Source organism: Macaca nemestrina, chromosome 13 (assembly GCF_043159975.1).
Source record: "Macaca nemestrina isolate mMacNem1 chromosome 13, mMacNem.hap1, whole genome shotgun sequence".
Taxonomy (NCBI): Eukaryota; Metazoa; Chordata; class Mammalia; order Primates; family Cercopithecidae; genus Macaca; species Macaca nemestrina.
In genome coordinates, this window is record NC_092137.1 from 789,365 (window position 1) to 807,368 (window position 18,004).

At 51.5% G+C, this 18,004-nt stretch overlaps 1 protein-coding gene and 1 long non-coding RNA gene across 11 annotated transcripts in view; one reads left to right on the top strand and one right to left on the bottom strand.

Moving 5' to 3' along the window:
• Positions 1-869: 869 nt before the first annotated feature.
• On the bottom strand, positions 870-14,269 carry LOC105497551 (transmembrane protein 18). Of its 3 annotated transcripts, none has more exons than XM_071076126.1 (5): positions 14,072-14,269; positions 12,372-12,492; positions 9,692-9,746; positions 7,193-7,286; positions 870-1,278 (listed from the first exon to the last, which is right to left on the bottom strand). In XM_071076126.1, the coding sequence occupies exons 1-5, from the start codon at positions 14,264-14,266 to the stop codon at positions 1,270-1,272; spliced, it is 474 nt and encodes a 157-aa protein (XP_070932227.1). In that variant the 5' UTR covers positions 14,267-14,269; the 3' UTR covers positions 870-1,269. The 3 variants fall into 3 exon arrangements, with proteins under 3 accessions (XP_070932227.1, XP_011767012.2, XP_011767009.1); XM_011768710.3 differs by lacking the exon at positions 870-1,278 and adding an exon at positions 6,648-7,110 and having other exon boundaries at positions 14,072-14,267; XM_011768707.3 differs by lacking the exons at positions 870-1,278; positions 14,072-14,269 and adding exons at positions 6,648-7,110; positions 13,387-13,511.
• Positions 14,117-18,004, top strand: part of LOC105497549 (uncharacterized) — a 28,909-nt gene continuing 25,021 nt past the window's right edge. For all 8 annotated transcript variants that reach the window (XR_011611355.1, XR_011611357.1, XR_011611358.1 and 5 more), the window contains exon 1: positions 14,117-14,256. This is a non-coding gene — a long non-coding RNA (uncharacterized lncRNA). The remainder of the gene's footprint in view (positions 14,257-18,004) is intronic.

The window sequence follows — 18,004 nt, forward strand, 5'->3', positions numbered from 1 at the left end:
AGGCCATCATCACCACGTCCAGTTAGAACCGAGGCTCTTAAAAAATTGATCATGTTCCGTGGTCATCACAAGAAGCGTCTTCACGCAGAATCCATCGTCAGACACGTCAGTGCCTCTCAAGAGTTCTCGTGAACAAATTTTTTACAATGACCATGTATTAATGTGCAGAATTCCACACCAGCTTGCAGCTCTTACCCTGGAAGACCCACTAATTGCACACATATTTCAATGTGCTGTCGACATAAAGGTGAAGCCCTGTAGGAGGGGGGTTGTAAACCTGCAGGACGATGGTGAAGACTCGGGAGGGAAATAAATGAGAAAGTGCTGGGTGCCTTTGAAGCAGCCAGGAAACCCGCATCCACCCAGGCCGCACCTGCACTCCTAGTCTCCACTGCTTCCGGTCGCGCTGGCACGCCTAGTCTCCACTGCTTCCGGCCGCGCCTGCACTCCTAGTCTCCACTGCTTCCGGCCACGCCTGCACCCGTAGTGTCCACTGCTTCCGGCCGCGCCTGCACTTCTAGGCTCCGCGCTGTTTGTGGTTTCTGGTTCTGCTCAGGACCGTGATTCCAGCGGGGAAGCCTCTGACTCACCCACGAGCCCCGTGTGCGGCCTAGGGTTGGTGGCAGCCGCAAACCTATCCCAGCCCAACCCGAGGTCATCAGTTACAAAGGACAGTGGCAGGGGAGACAAGGCCCCACAAATGTCCACTCAGTACTTTTCAGGACTTACATGCTTCTAATATGTGCCAGGTATGCTTTGAGAGATTCTTGGATGGACTTTCTTGTGTTGTCAATACATAAGCTGTCTGAAATTTATTATTTGATTTGTCACATCAGTAACTTACAGAGAAGAATTTAAAGAGCAAAAAAGCCAACACGAGTAACTTTATTTATAAAGGTGTCACATTTCTTAGCAAGTAAATCCATTCCTAGGAAAACCATGGCTTCTGGCTTCAAATTCACAGTTTCTAAGGTCCCCCTTTTTTACCTGGATGCTTCAGCAAAAGGATATTCAGTTTGGAGGCTAGAGAAGAGGCAGTGATGCTGTCTGGGTATTTCACAGGCATTTGTGTAATAAATGAAATGAACTTGGAAAGCATTTAAACACCAGCCACTCATCAGTGTGAGCTAAGTAACAGGTAAAATCATAAGGATAGTGCAGTGTGTTTGTCGTTGTAACTCGTTTAAACTGACTTCACTGTTGCGGGGTCTTCATGGTTCTTCTCTGAGGGTCACTTGTCAGCTTGGGAAGAGGTAGAACCTCAGCTCTTCATAGTTCCTGATGATACATAAAGCAAAAAACTTTTCGACTTTCTAAAACCTTTTCAACACAAGCCAAAGCCAAACTACAGACTAGTTAAAAAAAAAAAAAAAAAAAAAAAAAAAAAAAAAAAGTAGTATATGAACAGATTATTTACTAAAAAATCATTTGAAAAGTGTTAAACCTCACAGGTAACCACAGAAGTGCAAGTTAAAACAGATAAAACTTTCACCTATTACTCAGAAAAGTTTCTTTTTTATGTTGTTACTTAGTGCAGACAAGGATTTCAGGAAATATATACAACCAGTATTGGCATATGCTTTCTGAAACTTGATTTAGCAACATTTACCAACTGTCACATAAAAGTCATATATGTTGATTAAACTTCACTTGTAAGAATTTATTCCAAGTCAATAGTGGAAATGCAGGCATGTGAGGTTGGAGATTTCTGTGTTGCTGATGTCAGGAAAACAATTAGAAAAATGCTGCATCTCTAATATCAGTAACTGGTTAAGTAAATTTAGCCTATACCCCTACAATTTGTTTACTATGCAGGCACTGAAAATAATGTTATATAGTGAAATAGCATCATGATAAAAGGGACTACATTACTTTATAGAAGATAGATTTACAGAAAAAAAGGGGCAATGAATTGACATTTAACAATTTTCTCCTGTTACAAAGACATCCAGTGTTATATAACCAAACATGGGTGAGGCAGAGGAATGAGCAGCACATGGAGGGCCAGGCTGTGAGTGAGCTGGGCTTAGGGATCCATAAACCCAGAGATGCAGACGCCCAGCTCAGTCAGATGGAGCATCACCCCCACATACAACAGAACTCATGGAGGCAGATGCCCCACTCACTCAGATGGATTATTAACCCCACCCACAACAAAACCCAGATATGCAGATGCCCAGCTCAGTCAGATGAAGCATTAACCCCACGTACAACAGAACCCAGAGATGCAGAAGCTCAGCTCACTGAGATGGAGCATCAACCCCACACACAACAGGACCCACAGAGGCTGACATCCAGCTCACTCAGATGGAGCAGGAGCTGTTGAAGGCTGTTTTGGCCCAGGACTGGAACAAAAGGCGGTGGCCCTGAGGCTTACAGAGCAGACCCTATGGCCACATGCTTGGCCTTAGGCCTCAGCTTGGCTGCCTGAAGGCTGCAGGGAGGTCCTTCTCTGTCCTCGAGTTCCTTTCAGGGCCTGTGCCGGGGTCTGTGCCAGTCAGTGCCCACCCTGTCATAGGTGTTGTGCAATTTCTAATGACAACATGATTCGGAGACTATAATAGCTACAGCTTCCCCCAAAGTGAGGAAAAATCTAACTGTACAGGCTGCTGTGAAAATGGAACATCAGAGGAAGAGGAGCTAGAAAGCTGACCGGGCCGATGAGGATGCTTGCTATCAATTGTTCCATCCCCACTCGGAACAAGCTGCCACCAAGGTGTGGCACCCACAGCCTGTCTGGGTCTTGCCGCCCCATCCTGCTGTCCCCATGCAGTGACCAGGGCTTGGAGACATCTTTGCACCGTCCCGGGACTGGGCAGCGCCACCCCCTGGGTCCTCTTCTCTGCCCTGGCTCGCTCCCTTCCTGCCTCCGAGAACCCTGCATGTGGAGTACAGCCCCGTCCTCCCCAGGTCACGACTTGCTGGTGTGGACGACCTCTCAGGCTCACCTGCCTCCTACCAAGCACAGGATCCCCTCCCTGCCAGCCCTCCCTTCCCTGATCCCCAAAGGGAAACAAACAGCAATCTTCTTCCCTCCGCAGACGAGGGGCTCAGGGAAGCTCCATGCCTTGTCTCCTCACCAAGGGCGAGATCATGGACACAGAGCCCTGACCACCCCCTCCACCTCCCTCTGGCCCAGCCTGTCAGTGCCTCCTACCTTCCGTGTCCATTCTCCACATGGCAGCCGGAGCCACGAGCTGAAAGCACAGGCGTTCCTGGCCTGTCTCCTGGGTGGACCCTGGACGATGCCCATGCTGCTCAGGAGCTGGAGCCTCTGCAGGGCTGGGGCCTGTGTGGTGCCCTGCCACCATCTCTCTGCACTCATGTCCTGCTGGGCTTGCCGGGTGTCCTTCTGTCCTGAACAGGCCACAGGGTCCCAGCTGAGGGCCTGTCCAGTGGCTGTTTCCCTGCCTGGCAGACCCCGATCCCTGCAGGGTTCCCTCTTCCTCTCATTTGCCTCAAATGCAAGTGCCCGTCAGCTGTGAAAGGGTCCCCGCTGCTGTGCCATGATCTTCCAGCAAGCACTGCCCTGGCACCACTCAGATGACATAGATGCTCAGTAACTTCCTGTCCCTATGTGGCTCCTTGTTGGGACGACAACCCAGGGCTCCACGCCTACACACCCACAAACGTGGCACACAGGTCCAGGAGGCTTCCCTCTTGGACCCAGGTCCTGCGTGTGGTCCCACGGCTGCTGGGAGGATTGTGTGCAGCCGTGGGGGCCACTGGAGAGGATGCCAGGGAACCTGTGCCTGGTCTCTCCTGGGCTCCATTCCCTGTGCCGATCTTAATCTGTAGCTTTTCACAGGGGTAACCATAGCCCTGACTGTGAGAGCTGCTCTGAGTCTGGGAGTCCCTCCAGGACACGGGGTGGTCCTGGGGATCCGTGACTTTCTTCACATTCTTGAAATCAGAATGCATTTTATAATAACCATTCTTTCAGCATGAGAGGGTGTAGATAAAACCTATGACGCAGATAACTTCTTTACTCTTTAGATGAGGATGTCTATTAGCATGGCTAGTCACTGGTTCTCATGGCTTCAGTAGAGGGGAAGGCTGCACTGAAAACGTGTTCTGGTTAACGTGGTCAAAGAAGAAGGGTGCTCCACCGAAGTCCAGACAAGGAAGCCTGAAGTTCTTTTCCAGAGAAAAGATGCTTGGACCTGACTGGTACATCTCTGATGGCAATTCTCGTCTGTCTTTAAGCATCCCACTCAGCATCACTGTAGCTCCTTACCCTGCATTTCACCCCCGGCCCCCACCCCCCCTTTTTAACATTTATTATTTTGTAAAGGGAGAGAACATGTTAACATTTCCTTGTACTTTATTTCTCACAGAAGCTAGCCATTCAGGCTGCATATTGCTTTCTGATTTGATATGCAGTATCTGTGCAAGGGGACTTTCTTCTACTGGCAATGACCCAATTGCATTTGTTTGTTGAAACTCAGCACCAGATGCTGCAGCAAAGGGACCTGCCAGACAAAGGTGGAGCTAAGTTCCAGGTGCTCCTGTTTCCAGTTACAGTAAGAAGCAAAATAAATACCATTTTTTTTAGTGGGGGGAAGAAAGCATACTACATATTATTAAAGATATATTTTATTGCATAGCAATCGATAAACGTAAGGTGTCACAGGTTTGGAATGTGAAAAATATATTTTTATCACAAACCTCCTTTCCTGTACTTTATCAGTAAAAACATTTGTTCTACTTAAACAGATGAAGCCCTCCAGTGAGTAAGCCACGTTTATGGAGCCTGAACTCAGTGTGCTCTGTGCAACCCCCAGGGCTTTAAAGTGGGATTGCACCTGTGCTTTCATAAATTACTCAACTGCTGATCATTTTGGCTTCTACGCCTTTCCCTAACATGAGGACAACATATCAAGACAATTGTTAACAATGCACTTTAAGGCACTGAATAGAAACTTACTACACAGTTAAAAATAAAATGAATGTTGTTTTTATAAAAACAAAATATAACTGTTCCAAAACACAGACACACACACACACATAAACTGAGTGAAAACCAAAGAACACAGGTCATGGTTTCACACTGACATGTCATCAGCATCAAATTCATGCAAAGCGAGCAATACTGTTATACTACTTTATCGCAGGCAAACTGAGATCCAATCACATGGCCCCGTATGAAGTCCAAATAACATACAGATGGTGTATTAGTCTGTTCTCACACTGCTATAAAGATACTACCTGAGACCTGGTAATTTATAAAGAAGAGGTTTAACCGATTCAGTTCCACATGAGTGGGGAGGCCTCAGGAAACTTATGGTCATGGCAGAGGGAGAAGCAAGCACCTTCTTCACAAGGCGGCAGGAGAGACAGTGACAGCAGGGGAACCTGCCATGTTTTAAACCATCAGATCTTGTGAGAACTCCCTCTCTATCATGAGAACAGCATGGGGGAAACCACTCCCATGATGCAATCACCTCCCATCCGGTCCCTCCCCTGACACATGGGGATTACAATTTGAGATGAGATTTGGATGGGCACACAAGAGCCAAACCGTATCAGAGGGTGAAAATGTTATACTAAAAATGCATAGTCTCTAGAAACTCCCTGGTTTCTTTTCTGTCAGCAAAGTCAAATATCTACACAGTGGCCCTGGACAATGCCGGCGGGGAGGACACATCACCTTAATCATCTTTCTGTCCCACCTCTCAGCCACAAAGGCCTGAGAGGGGCACGAACTTGGCTGGTCACCTCCACACCTCAACATTCTCTTCCCAGGCTTGTCTACTCAAAGATAACTGTGCCAATTACATTTTGAATCAGTAACTTTCAGAAATGCACAATTAGGTATGCTATCAGATACAATGCACAGTGAGTATTACCTTATTGAACACCTATTTTTAAATATCTAGGTCTCCAACCACCTTTCATTCTTAAACCACAGGTCCAGATTTGTTAGGAACCAAGAGCCACTGGGCAGGAGCTATTTTACAAAGTGCATATTGCAAAGTGACAGTATGCCTGTCCTAACAGAACTGGGAGCATTGTGTTCTCAGGCACCTAAATCAACAGAACACCAGGACATTATAAAAGACACGCTTCTCCATGGAGTGCTGACTCCAGGGCTTCCATTCTGTTTTCAGTAAAGCAACCCGTAACTTTGTTCGAGAGGGCCTAGCCTCTTGAGAATTGGTTCATCAAACTGAGATACAATGTATTTTCCAAGAGCTTCCTTCCAAGGTCTCTCCGCCCCACCGCTGCTGACATTTCATGTCAAGTCATTGTCTGTGGTGCAGCTGACCCAGGCACACAGGATTTTCTGCATCACCCCTGGGATCCACAGGAGAAGCCAGCACCACCACCTCCTCCAATGACACCGTCTCCAAATTTTGCCCCATTTCCTGGAAGGTGAAAACACCCTCACTGCGAACCATGGCACGCGCCAGAAAACACAGCACGAGGCGGCGGGCACGGCGCCCACGCACGGGACCGCGAGCCGCGGCACGCGCCAGAAAACACAGCCCGAGGCGGCGGGCACGGCGCCCACGCACGGGACCGCGAGCCGCCGCACGCGCCAGAAAACACAGCCCGAGGCGGCGGGCACGGCGCCCACGCACGGGACCGCGAGCCGCGGCACGCGCCAGAATACACAGCACGAGGAGGCGGGCACGGCGCCCATGCACAGGGTAGCACTGTTTATTTTTGAATTTCGTATTTTATATTGTGTATTTTATATTTATAATTAGTACTAGTTACACATATGACATGGACTTCTTCAAATCAAACTCCCAGTTATGAAGCTCTGCAGACCATTCCCACAGCCTGACTACAAAGATCAGGCACCTGAAGACGCATGTCCTGATGGATACATTCAGTGCTGGCTGAAAAGCCGACTTCAGTGTGTGCCTACCACTGTGGATATTTAAATAAAACAACAGTTTTTCAAACCACGGAGTCAGCTGGAAGGATGCCCACCCATGTGCACTGTAGCACTGGGAGCAGCCAGGGTGGACGGGAAGGACGCAAACTCCAAGCAGCTGCTGCCCCTCAGTCTTCTTTCCTTCTCCTTTTCTTCTCCTTTCTTCTCTCTTGTACATTCTTCAGGTCAGTCATCACATTCAGAGTCTTCCATACCCACATAATCTAAACACAATTGTTTGAAACACTGTTTAGATTTGAACAACAGACACAGGAAGAACGACAACTGCATGTGTCATCTACATACCACAATGATCATGGCATTCACCAGCAGCGGGGCTGAAAACACTATAGAAATGAACATCCCCCTGGAGTCGAAATACTGGTACTTTGAAAATAATCTGTTTAAAAAACAAAAACAAAAAATTACTAGGCAATACAGCCAAAAAGTTCTAGTGACACTGTGTATTTAACTAAGACTCTGGAGAGAGCTGATGTGGACTGAGGTGGGGGCAACCCCCTCACTGGGCCCACCCTTGGGAGCAGCCGTCATCTCCACTGCACTGTCTCCAATGCTCATTATGAAGAAAACACACTGGGTCACAGGACAGGGAGACACCACTCAGCAGCACGGGCAAGACCCCGAGGCCTCCCACAGCAGGGAGACACCACCCCGTAGCCCCTCTGGGTCAGCGGCACATCTGACCTCAGCTGGAAGACACTGACGACTTGAAATCCTTAAAACCTACAGAGTAAACGTCGACAATGCCCGTAATGAGAAAGGGACAGCAGCTGCATCTGCTCCACTGCTGCACTGGGAAGGAGTGGTGCCGGACCCTTCCATCCCTTTGGTTCTCACAGCAGTCCTCTTCTGTCAGTGCCAGTGCCTCTTTGGCAAAAGAGACTGAGGAAGGTGGAAGATCTCCACCTGCACAAGGCACAGCGCTAGGGAGGGCAGAGGATCTGCACGTGGGTGTTGATGATTCTCGAAGCAGCCAGCACGGAAATGCCGTGAACAAAGCTAGTAATGGTGGGCAGTGGGTTAGCGCCTCGTGACCACAGGGCTCCCGCCTTGCTGGCGCTTATGCTCTAGACCATGGGAGGCCCCAAAGTAAGAGGCAGCCAGTCTGAGCATTTGGCGAGTGCTGCTCTAGAGAAACGTGAAGCCTGTCGGGGGTGAGAGGGCCTCATGGACTAGTAGGCACAGCCATGAGCGGCTGGGACAGAGCTGGCAGGAGGCCGCAGGGCATCACTGCAGGACTCCGTGTTTACTCTAGGTGACCTGAGGACACTCTGGAATGTTCTGAGGGGCAGTGCTTGGCTCTGAGGCCCACACTTCCCCAAGACACCCAAGAGGCTGGGCAGTAGCGGGATGGCTTAGGGACTGCTGCATGTCAGCAGCAGGTCAGCGAGGGTGGGGTGAAGGGCATGGGACACACTGGGCTCGTGGTGACCTTAAAGGTGGAGGGACGGAGCTTCCTGAAAAATGCCCTATTACGTCTCTGGTCTAAGAAGCTGGAGGGAGAAGCCGCCCCTATAAACAGAGGGGAGCACAGCAGTTGTCCTGAAGTGTGAATTTTGAGATGTTTGTTAGACGTCCTGGTGCCCAGTCCAACAGGTGGGACAGGCAGGAAACGCAGCACTTCTGAAACCAGGAGATCGCAGAGAAGCACTAAGACAGGAGGCTGCAGCCAGAGGGAAGGGAGGGGCCAGGAAGGTGCTGCAGGCTGCAGCTGGGTGTGGGAGGGCTTCAGGGAGGACGAGGACACTGTGCTGGCCTCTGGACAAGGTCAGGGTAACCAGGGACCGAGCACCACTCCTGGGACTGAACCACGTGGAGGCCCTGCGTCCAGGAGGAGAGGCGGGGTCCCCAGGGAGCCGCTTATGGTTAAGGAGGGGGCAGGGAAGAGGGAGGAGAGAGACAGCACGTGTGGCTGCAGGAATGCTGTCCTGGAGGGAAAGGCTGGGCAGGCAGGAGCAGGGCAGGAGGAGGCCCAGTCGGGGGGGGGGGTTTGGAAACCCGGGCAGGGTCTAAGCAAAGGATTGCAGGGAGTGCTCAGCAACCCTTCGGTGAGGGCCCAGGATCAGCGTTCAGGGCTTATGGGCCACGAGGCCACAGTCTCAGCTACTTCCTGCTCAGAGTCTGGCAGTTTTACTTTTTTTCTGTTTTATATTTTAAAATGTAAAAACCATTTTTAGCTCACAGGTCACTCAAAACAGTCAGTGAGGCCAGGTGGGTCTCATCTGACAGAGGCTGTGTGGTTCACCCTGGGCAGGTGCTGGGTTCTGAGTCCCCCTGGGAGGAAACCAGGGGTAGAGGAGGGGGCAGAGGATGCAGGGCCAGGGCTGCCAGCGGTGCCCCCGACATGAGGACGTGGGGCTGGGGGTGAGGCAGGCAGGTGCCTCAGACCACCCAGAAGCCCCCTACTCAGGTCCAGACTCGCCATGGAGCAGCCACCCTGCAGTCCAAGGGGGAGGGCACGGCTGAGGCCAGCACAGACCACGTTCTCTAAAACGCTGCAGTTCCTATTCTGCAGCTCAAATTCCCACAGTCATTTCTCTGGCTCTGCCATCAGCGGCCTCAGCCAGCATTGTCCCACAGTGCCGTACTCAGAGAGGGCCGCTCTGGCGCTGGGAAAGCATTTACAGAGTCGCGCTGGAGCCCACAACTCTGGACGCATGGGCACGGGTGTGCGCGGCTGCCGTGTTAGGATTCACTGTCTCCTCCGTGAGACCCACCGGCTGTGGGGGCGTTCCCAGGGACACCCCTGCATGGACCGGGTCACAGGCCCAGGGATGGGCTCACCTCCAGTTCATTGCAGCTGCCTCATTGATGTATTCAGCGCAGTAGACTAAGATTACTGAAAAAAAGTGCAAGTCATGTTAGAATTTAGATGACCCGTTATTACTCATTATAAAGTTATACATTATTTACAGTAGAACAATGAATAGAAATGTCACTTTAATTTTAAACATAAGGTCATGTAAACATCCTAACACTGTCAACTTGTGGGACTCACCCATTTAGCATAAAGAAAACCAAGGCCAACAGTGCTCCAGTTCTCCAGTGCTCTATGGTCTCAGTCAGAGCCCGTGCTCAGGTCAGCACCTGCAGAGCCACTGCAGGAGCTGCCCGAGGCCCCAGGCTTCACCCAGGCATGGCTGGGCCTCACACATTTCCCCAGGGACAGCAGCCACAGATCGGCCTCACAGCACACAGCAGCAGGAGCTGACAGCCATGAGACCCAGAGCTGACAACCAAGGGCTTTTCATGCTCACACCGCCCGGACTGCCCTCGGGACACTGCGACTGAGATGACCACAGGAGGGGAGCAAACAGCTTTGGGGTGCTGGAGGCAAAGGCACAGGAGGGAGGGCAGGGGCCGGCGGGGGCAAGGCGAGGCGAGGCCTCTGTGCTCCCAGGAGCACAGACTTTAGGGACTGGCCCTGGGTCTCCAGCTAACTCATGGGTAATGCCGGGACTCAAACCCATGAGAGAGTGACCCATGCTACCATAAAATTAAATAAAATATAATTCAGCAGATTAAAAAAAATGTGATGCTTTAACTTCTAAGGTAAATCAAAATGTAAAAATCCTTTCATTCTTCTTGATTCACATCAGAAAGCAGATTAAACTAGGGGTTAGGGTGAGCAGTCCCTCCACTTCCTCCCTTCAGGAATGGACTCAATAAAGCAGAGGAAAAGGAGGCACAGGGAAAGAACTAGAGGGGAGTGGGGGGAGGAAGGGAAGGAGTGGGGGGGAGGAGGAGGAGGAAGGTCAGAGAGGGGCAGGAGGAGCAGGACAGCCAGACAGATGGGTAGGCTAACACAGGAGGTGGCGGGCATGGGTGTGGGGAGGAGGGTGTGGAGGGCTGAGGTTACAGGGGGAGGGTGGGGAGGGTGGTAGGCACAGGAGGAGGGCAGGCAGAGGGGGTGCTGCCAGGTGCTCCTCTCCAGCTTTTCCTGAAATGCACCCTGGAGCAGAGTCTGAATCTTGAATCTTGATGGTGCTAGTTATAAGCTATGTAGCTGAGGGAGTCAGAACCTCTGTGTGCTTCATTTATAAAAATGGGCAAATAAAATCCAACTCTTAGGTTGGTTTGAGAAATGAATCACAGGAAATGTAACGGCAGGCAGCACAGTGTCTAGTATTACCCCGGTGTGAAAGCAGTCATCCTTCCCCTTATCCTAGAAAATATCAAACCCTTGTGCAGTTCTCTAGCTGACAAAGCTGTTCAGATCCAGGAGCTCAGCTGGACAAGCTGTCACCTTTCTTTGAGGTGCCTGCCTCAGGGCCTCTGCGTGGGGCATTCGCTCCCGCCCTCTGCCAGCATCTCAGTGCCTGGCTTCTGCCTATGCACCTTTTGCCCCTGGGTTCGCAGGGGACTGTGTGATTTAAATCAGGCGGCTCCTCCTGTTTCACTGTGTTTTTGGCTTTTCCATTACAACACTTGTCACTGTTGATAACAACACAGGTCTGTGATGAAGCACTGGTGCTGGTGTCCCCCAGGAATCTGTGGGAGGCAAAGGAGCCCTGTCCGCCTGGTCCACTCCAGCACTCCTCAGGGCACCCTCAATACAGAGCTTGCTCTGAGCACCTCACTTGTGCAGGCCCCCGCTGCGATGCAAACACTCATCACTTCTCCAGTCTTTCTAAGATCATCTCTTCTTCGGATTTCCTGTTTGCACACAGCCAGCTAACTAAAGTTATCTAAAATTAGTTATTTTTAGCTACCAAGAACATCTTCGGTGTCTCCCCAATGTCCAGAGTCAAGAGGAGCCTGAGCCAGACCTCCAGGCCCTCCTCGCCTCTTCTACCCACAAGTGTTTGTAACGCTCAGCACCAGAAGTGCTTAGGATCCGCAGAGCTGGCAGTTTCTTTGCCTCTGACCCACACCTTCCATCCATCTCAGTATCTGCATGTCAGGCTGCTGCCCCCACAGGCCGTCACCTGCTCCCTCTCTTTTCTTGTTAACATTTTACTCACTCTTCACACCCCATGCCATGATTTCAGCTTTTCTGAATAATCTTTCTCAGTCATCCTGTGCAACTCCCTAACTTCTCTAAGTTCTGTAGCCCTTATCCTTGAAACCAAGTTGGGCAATGCCTTATTTTATGCACAGAACTTCTCTTTCCTGGTTTGCAATCTTCCTCCCATTCAAAGCAGTGCATGAGCAGAGCTGCCACCAAGGACACATCTTGTGTAAACAACAGCACTTCCGGAAACCCAGCTCTCCCGTGTGCGGCTGGTGCTCAGCACTTCCCTGGTAGGTAACAGGAACTCAACAGATTCCTTTCAACTCTAACATCCAAAAAGTACTTTCCTTTATAGCTTCCAAGAGAAAAATGGGAGTGCCCTAGGAGCAGGCGCCTGACAGAGGGTTGGGAGGTCTTATAAAAATATGTACATATTTTGAAGACACAGACCACACACAGTTTCATTTCACACAGTGATCTGAGTTGTGGAGTTTGTGTTGTTTTACTCACCTAGACACAGAAAGTGCCCGATCTGTAGTCTGTAGCTCCAGGAGGACAAGCAGGTGAGGAGCAGGCAGAGCGCATGGAAGGCAGCCAGCCCCATGAGCCAGGGCTCAGTCCAGTCAGTCTGCTGTAGGAACACACCAGCGGACACTCACTGACCTGCCCCACAGGGCCAGGCTCACAGCCCACCCACAGCCTTCTCCCAGGGCAGGGGGCAGGGGCCTCTCACTCCTGAGTCTTCCTGGGGCTACTCAGCAAGGTATCCGGAGAGCACTGCCAGGCCTCAGAGAAACATGGGGACAGGAAAGAGAGAAGGATCCACGAGGATGCAAACAGGATTCTCCCCTCAGTGCAACTATAATTCATGGAATTCAAAGTTCAAGCATACAGAACTGAAGGCATCTCTGACGTGCCCCTTTTGTTGGTGGAACAGAATCATGTTTTTAAGCTGGGTATAATTAAAGGAATTACCATCCTTTATAACAATACTTGGTGATGATAATTGGTGACGACAAGGACATTAAGTGGATTGCTCAAAGAGATGCACTTGGCTCAACCCCAAAGGTAAAACACGAATCATCATTTCAGGCTCCTTAGTCAGCACTGAAGGCCTCGGGGAATCTGAGTCATCGCCACGGGCACGACTTGATTTTCTCCAAACTCTCTGCAATACACTGAACCCTCCAGACAGTGCTGCACTCCGCCGCCTCCTGGACTCCCCGGGACCCTGCTGTACCTGAGGACAGTGTCTGGCTCAGGGACCTGAAGTAGCCAAGCTCAGATCCACTGCTGCCCAGTCCCCAACTGATGCTCAGATGCCAATCCCAGCAGTCCTCCACCCTTGCCATCCCCTCCTTGAGCGCCTTCCTGCATGAGACTAGCCCTGCCCTCCAAGCTGCAGCCCCGCACAGCCCTCCAGGACTCCTGTGTCACTGCTCTCTACTGGGGGCCGCAGCAGCCTCTCCAGAGCCGCGCCATGAGATAAGGACACAAGCGCATCTGCTCGCATCAATTCACCAACCAGACGACCAGAGGCAGGGAGGTGAGGGGAGCACGGCTTTCTGCCCAGACCCCATCGAGTGCCCATGCCACCCCTGGGCGGCCACTCGGGGCACGGGCTCCCCTGGAACCTGCCAGACCAACCGGGCAAAGAGCAGGCCCCGCCCACACAGGGGCAGGGTTCCTCCGTGCCACGCCCACACGATCAGGCTCCACCACGCACGCCCAGTCACACTGCCAGGATCCGCCCACATGGCCCAAGCCCCGCCCGCAAGACGCTGACTCGCGGGCATGCACCTCCCACACGAACAAAGCCCTGCCCCTCGCGCCCCGCCCGCACAACTCAGCCACGCCCTTACGGTGCGGGACGAGCGCCCAGCCCAAGCCCCGTCCGCAAGGCCCAGGACCCCGCTCACTGCGCACGCTCCACCCCAAGGCCCCGCCCCGCCCCGTTCCGCCCAACGGCCCAGGACTCCGCCTAGCATTCGCGCCCCGACGCCCGGCCCCGGCCCCTCCCCACAGGTCCCAGGACCCCGCCCCGAGCCACACCCACAGGTCCCAGGACCCCGCCCAGCGCGCGCGCTCCGCCGCCAGGCCCCGCCCAGGGTGGGCGCCTTCTTGGCCACAGGCTAGGTTCTCCATGGGGCAGACCCAACGCCTCTCCGCCGTCCTCCCCCGAACTGGTGGTTACGCAGGCCGCGAGTTACCATGAGCACGGCTGGGATGCTGACGGGGAAAGAGGTGACGGAGAACGGGGACGGCATGGTGCCGAGAAGCCCGCCCTCACAGCAACCGCCGAACCCGGCCTGGCCACAATCCACGGAGGAGGGCGCCAAATCTTCTCTCGTGAGATCTGCGCTTCTCACGAAACCTGCGCTTCCTTCTTCTCGCGGTAATTTCATGGCATTTGCTAGCTCCAGATATCGCGATAGTTTCAGGTGTTCGCTGTACTGTGGACAACTTACTATCGAGCGGTGGGACTTGTGCTCGCTCCGACGGGAGGCCCAGGGCGTCTTTAGTGCTTTAACAGAGGAGCAGGCGGAGGCGGGTGGGGCTTGGAAGGCTTGTTTCAAAGGATCGGGGCGCTGTGCCGCCACGCCAGCCTCTGTCCCACCCGGGACTCCCTAGAAGGGTCAGTGAGGACGGTGTCCGCCCCAAGACCCCGCAGGAGCTGGGGACATTGCCCACTCCTCGGACCCTGCAGGACCTGGGAAAGTGTCTGCTCTTGGGATGCTCAGGGCAGTGCACTCTTGGTCTGGATCAGCTTAGGGTTATCTCTCTTCGCTTTGGAGATTTACCAGATGTTTTTAGCTCCATTTCCTTGTTTAACGACAGATATAAAAATATAAAGTTAAGTTTCTTACAGCGAATTTCTTTTTTCCCTTTAACATTTATAACCCAACTTTGAGATTTTCAAATTAAACATTTTATTATTTTAACATCATGAATTATTAAGTGTATATGCTTTCGTTGCATATGTTAGCTCTTGAACTAGTTTAACGTTTGTAAAAATAGTTCTAGTGGTGGACTTTTTTTTTTTTTTAATAGCTTTAACCCCTCCCAGATCTTAAAATCTTTCCACAGTGTGGTCATTTCTGCTCATGCTACTTAACATACATTCTCTCATTTCAGCGTAGAAGGTGGTCATGGTTTCTTCTTATGGGAAAACATTTCTTTCATTGATATTTTTCGGCATTCCTCCTATATTCAACTCCAGGAGCATCCGTTAGGTGGATAGTGCATCTTCCTCTCTTTTGTGTTTCTCAACCTTCCTCTCAAAACATCACGTCTGTTGTTGCTGAGTTTCGGAAATCTCGGCCTTGGCCTTCCTGCATTTTTTTTTTTTTTTTTTTTTTTTGATGGTGTCTCGTTCTGTTGCCCAGGCTGGAGTGCAATGGTGCGATCTCGGCTCACTGCAACCTCCGCCTCCCGGGTTCAAGCGATTCTCCTGCCTCAGCCTCCCGAGTAGCTGGGATTACAGGCGTTCGCCACCTCGCCTGGCTAATTTTCTTTTTTTTGTTTGTACTTTTAGTAGAGACGGGGTTTCACTATGTTGGCCAGGCTAGTTTAGAACTCCTCACCTCAAGTAATTCACCCGCCTCAGCCACCCAGAGTGCTGGGATTACAGGCACCAGCCGGTGTGATAGTTTTCACCTGTGTCCATTTTCACTCCCCTGTGCTTGTTCAGCTATTTTCAACAGGACCTTTCAGTTACAGGGAGTAGATCTGTCCTCTTCAGTTCAGCCTGTTACTGTGTATCTCCCTGATGATATTTCGTTACTATGTGAAGCATCACTCTATTAATTTCCATGGGTTAGTTTCATCGTCAGTCCTGTCTGGTGCCTGCCTTTCTTTTGTGGGGTCTGTTTTCTTGTAATTTCTGTAATTTTGGGTCAGACTCTTCTAGCTATTAATATTAACCACAGCCTATCTATGGTCACTGGGATTTTTTCTCCTCATCCTCCCCTCAGCCTCCCCTCCCAGATCTTTCACATGTGCGCCCTGGCACCCACGCTTCCAAAATTGTTAAAACTCTGCCCCTCAGCAGCTTCACACTCTGTCCCAGGACATTCATCTTCCACATTTCACCTGCCCCGCTGTTCTGAACAAGGGTAGGCTGCCGGACATTTAGACGTGAAGCTTGTGAAATGTCGCCAATCTGAGATGTGCTTTAATTTCAAACATACACCATCTTTCAAAGACTTTGTACCAAAATGTAAAATATATTATCAACAATTGTGTTATTTTGCTTACATGTTGAAATTAATATTTTGGACATACTGGACCAAATAAAGTATATCAATAAAATTAATCTTTTTCTCTTTACTATTTTAATGTGGCCACTAGAACATGGCCTACTGTCTGTGTTGGTGTGTGAATGCTGACGTGGACTCTATTCCATTTACCTGGAATTTTGTGCTTTCAGAAAGGACTGAATGAATCCGTGATCGGAATAAAGAAGACTCAATTTTATTTATTTCGTTGCCTTGCCTTGCCTTTTCCCTTCCCCTTCCCCTTCCTTCGCTTTCCTTTCCCTTTCCTTTCCTTTTTTTTTTTCCTTTTTTCTTTTTTTTGCGCTTTGCTCTTGTTGCCTAGGCTGGAGTGCAATAGCAGGGTCTCGGCTCACTGCAACCTCTGCCTCCCGGATTCAGGCGATTCTCCCTGCCTCAGCCTCTCAAGTAGCTGGGATCACAGGCATGTGCCACCACACCGGGCTAATTTTGTATTTTTAGTTGACATGGGGTTTCACCATGTTGGCCAGGCTGGTCTCGAACTCCTGACCTCAGGTGATCTGCCTGTCTTGGCCTCCCAAAGTGTTGGGATTACAGGTGTGAGCCACCACGCCTGGCCCAATTTTGTTTATTTCTAAAATAGCTTTACAAGTTGATTCACTTATATTTAATCCACATACAATTGGTTTTCAAGAGCTTTATTAATGGGTAAAATACATTTGTGAGGTGTAATGTATTCTACAAATTAAAGCCAGTACTTGATAGCTCTCTTGCTCTCTGTGTTGCTCAGGGCCCAGCAGGCAGCTGATTGTTTAGATGGAGAGCCCACAGGGGAGAGCTGCCCATTGCTGTGGGAGCAATGCGGAGTTGTGGAGGAAAGGAGAGGCACCAAGACCAGGTCTGTGTCCTGTGACCCAGAGGCAGCCTTGGGAGGGGTGTCTGTCTAGGAAGAGCCCCCTCCTCAGGGAACTCTGAGGGGCACAGATATCCCACAGGCACCCTCACAGCAGCTCCCTCGAGACCCCAGTGTCTGTATCTCCACCACCTCCCGTCAGCAACTCTTCCATCTTCATGCCGGCTCCTGAGCAGCCCTTCAGGGTCAGGGTCACAGGATCTCTGCCTGGGGACCCTTCGGGCATTCAGTGCAGAAGCAGGTGGTGCCCTCGACGTTCTGCTTCACATTGTGATGCTCATTCCGCGACCTTCAGGGTCAAGCTGACATGCGCCGTCAGCTGCCCAGGGTCTGTGTGGCCTCTACCCACCTGCACACCAGGTGTGGCACCTGCGCCTGTCCTGCGAACCAGCTGCGTGACCCGCATGCGTCCACTGGTGCAGTTGGGAGGAAGGCCAGCGCCCAGGTGGGCACACAACACAGGCCCCGTCCCTAGCGTTGATAGTCGGTCAGGAAGTGTCCAGGCCATCACCTGGGCCCTTGAGCCCTCAGTCACTACCCACAGTGAGTCAGGACCTGCTTCCCCAGGAAGAGGAGCCCGGAGCACCGGAGGCTTCGCGGGCTCTACCTGGGACTGCACCCAACACCATGCAGAGACCCTGCAGGCCAGGGTCGCTATTGTCCTCCACAGTGAGGCTGCAGAATCAGGGCCCCCGTCCCAGGTGCCCAGGGCCATGAGGACCTGTATCTGTGCAGATGTCCCCCTGGAATCGGGGCCAGGTGGGCACCGCCACGAGTTCACCACGGCTTGTGTTTTCCACGTTGTGGAAGTCAAGTGTTGCATGGTCTGTGTTTTGGTGATGGTAGTCGGGGTCCTAGCTCCAGGGTCACTAATTTGGTCCTTCTACTGCAATAGCAAGTGCTTGGGGGTTAGTGGTCCAGGACCAGGGGACACTGCAAGTGACCGGGAATGTCTGCTCTGGTATTGGGAGGAGCCACAGCCAGGCCGACATGGG

What these genes read in the sequence shown, in the direction of transcription:
- LOC105497551 (XM_011768710.3), bottom strand. Translation starts at nt 14,266, where the DNA reads ATGAAATTACCGCGAGAAGAAGGAAGCGCAGGTTTCGTGAGAAGCGCA. An exon ending in CGGGCACTTTCTGTGTCTAG is followed by an intron (nt 9,747 to 12,371) that starts GTGAGTAAAACA and finishes ACTTTTTTTCAG; the next exon opens with TAATCTTAGTCTACTGCGCT. An exon ending in GCAGCTGCAATGAACTGGAG is followed by an intron (nt 7,287 to 9,691) that starts GTGAGCCCATCC and finishes TTTTTTAAACAG; the next exon opens with ATTATTTTCAAAGTACCAGT.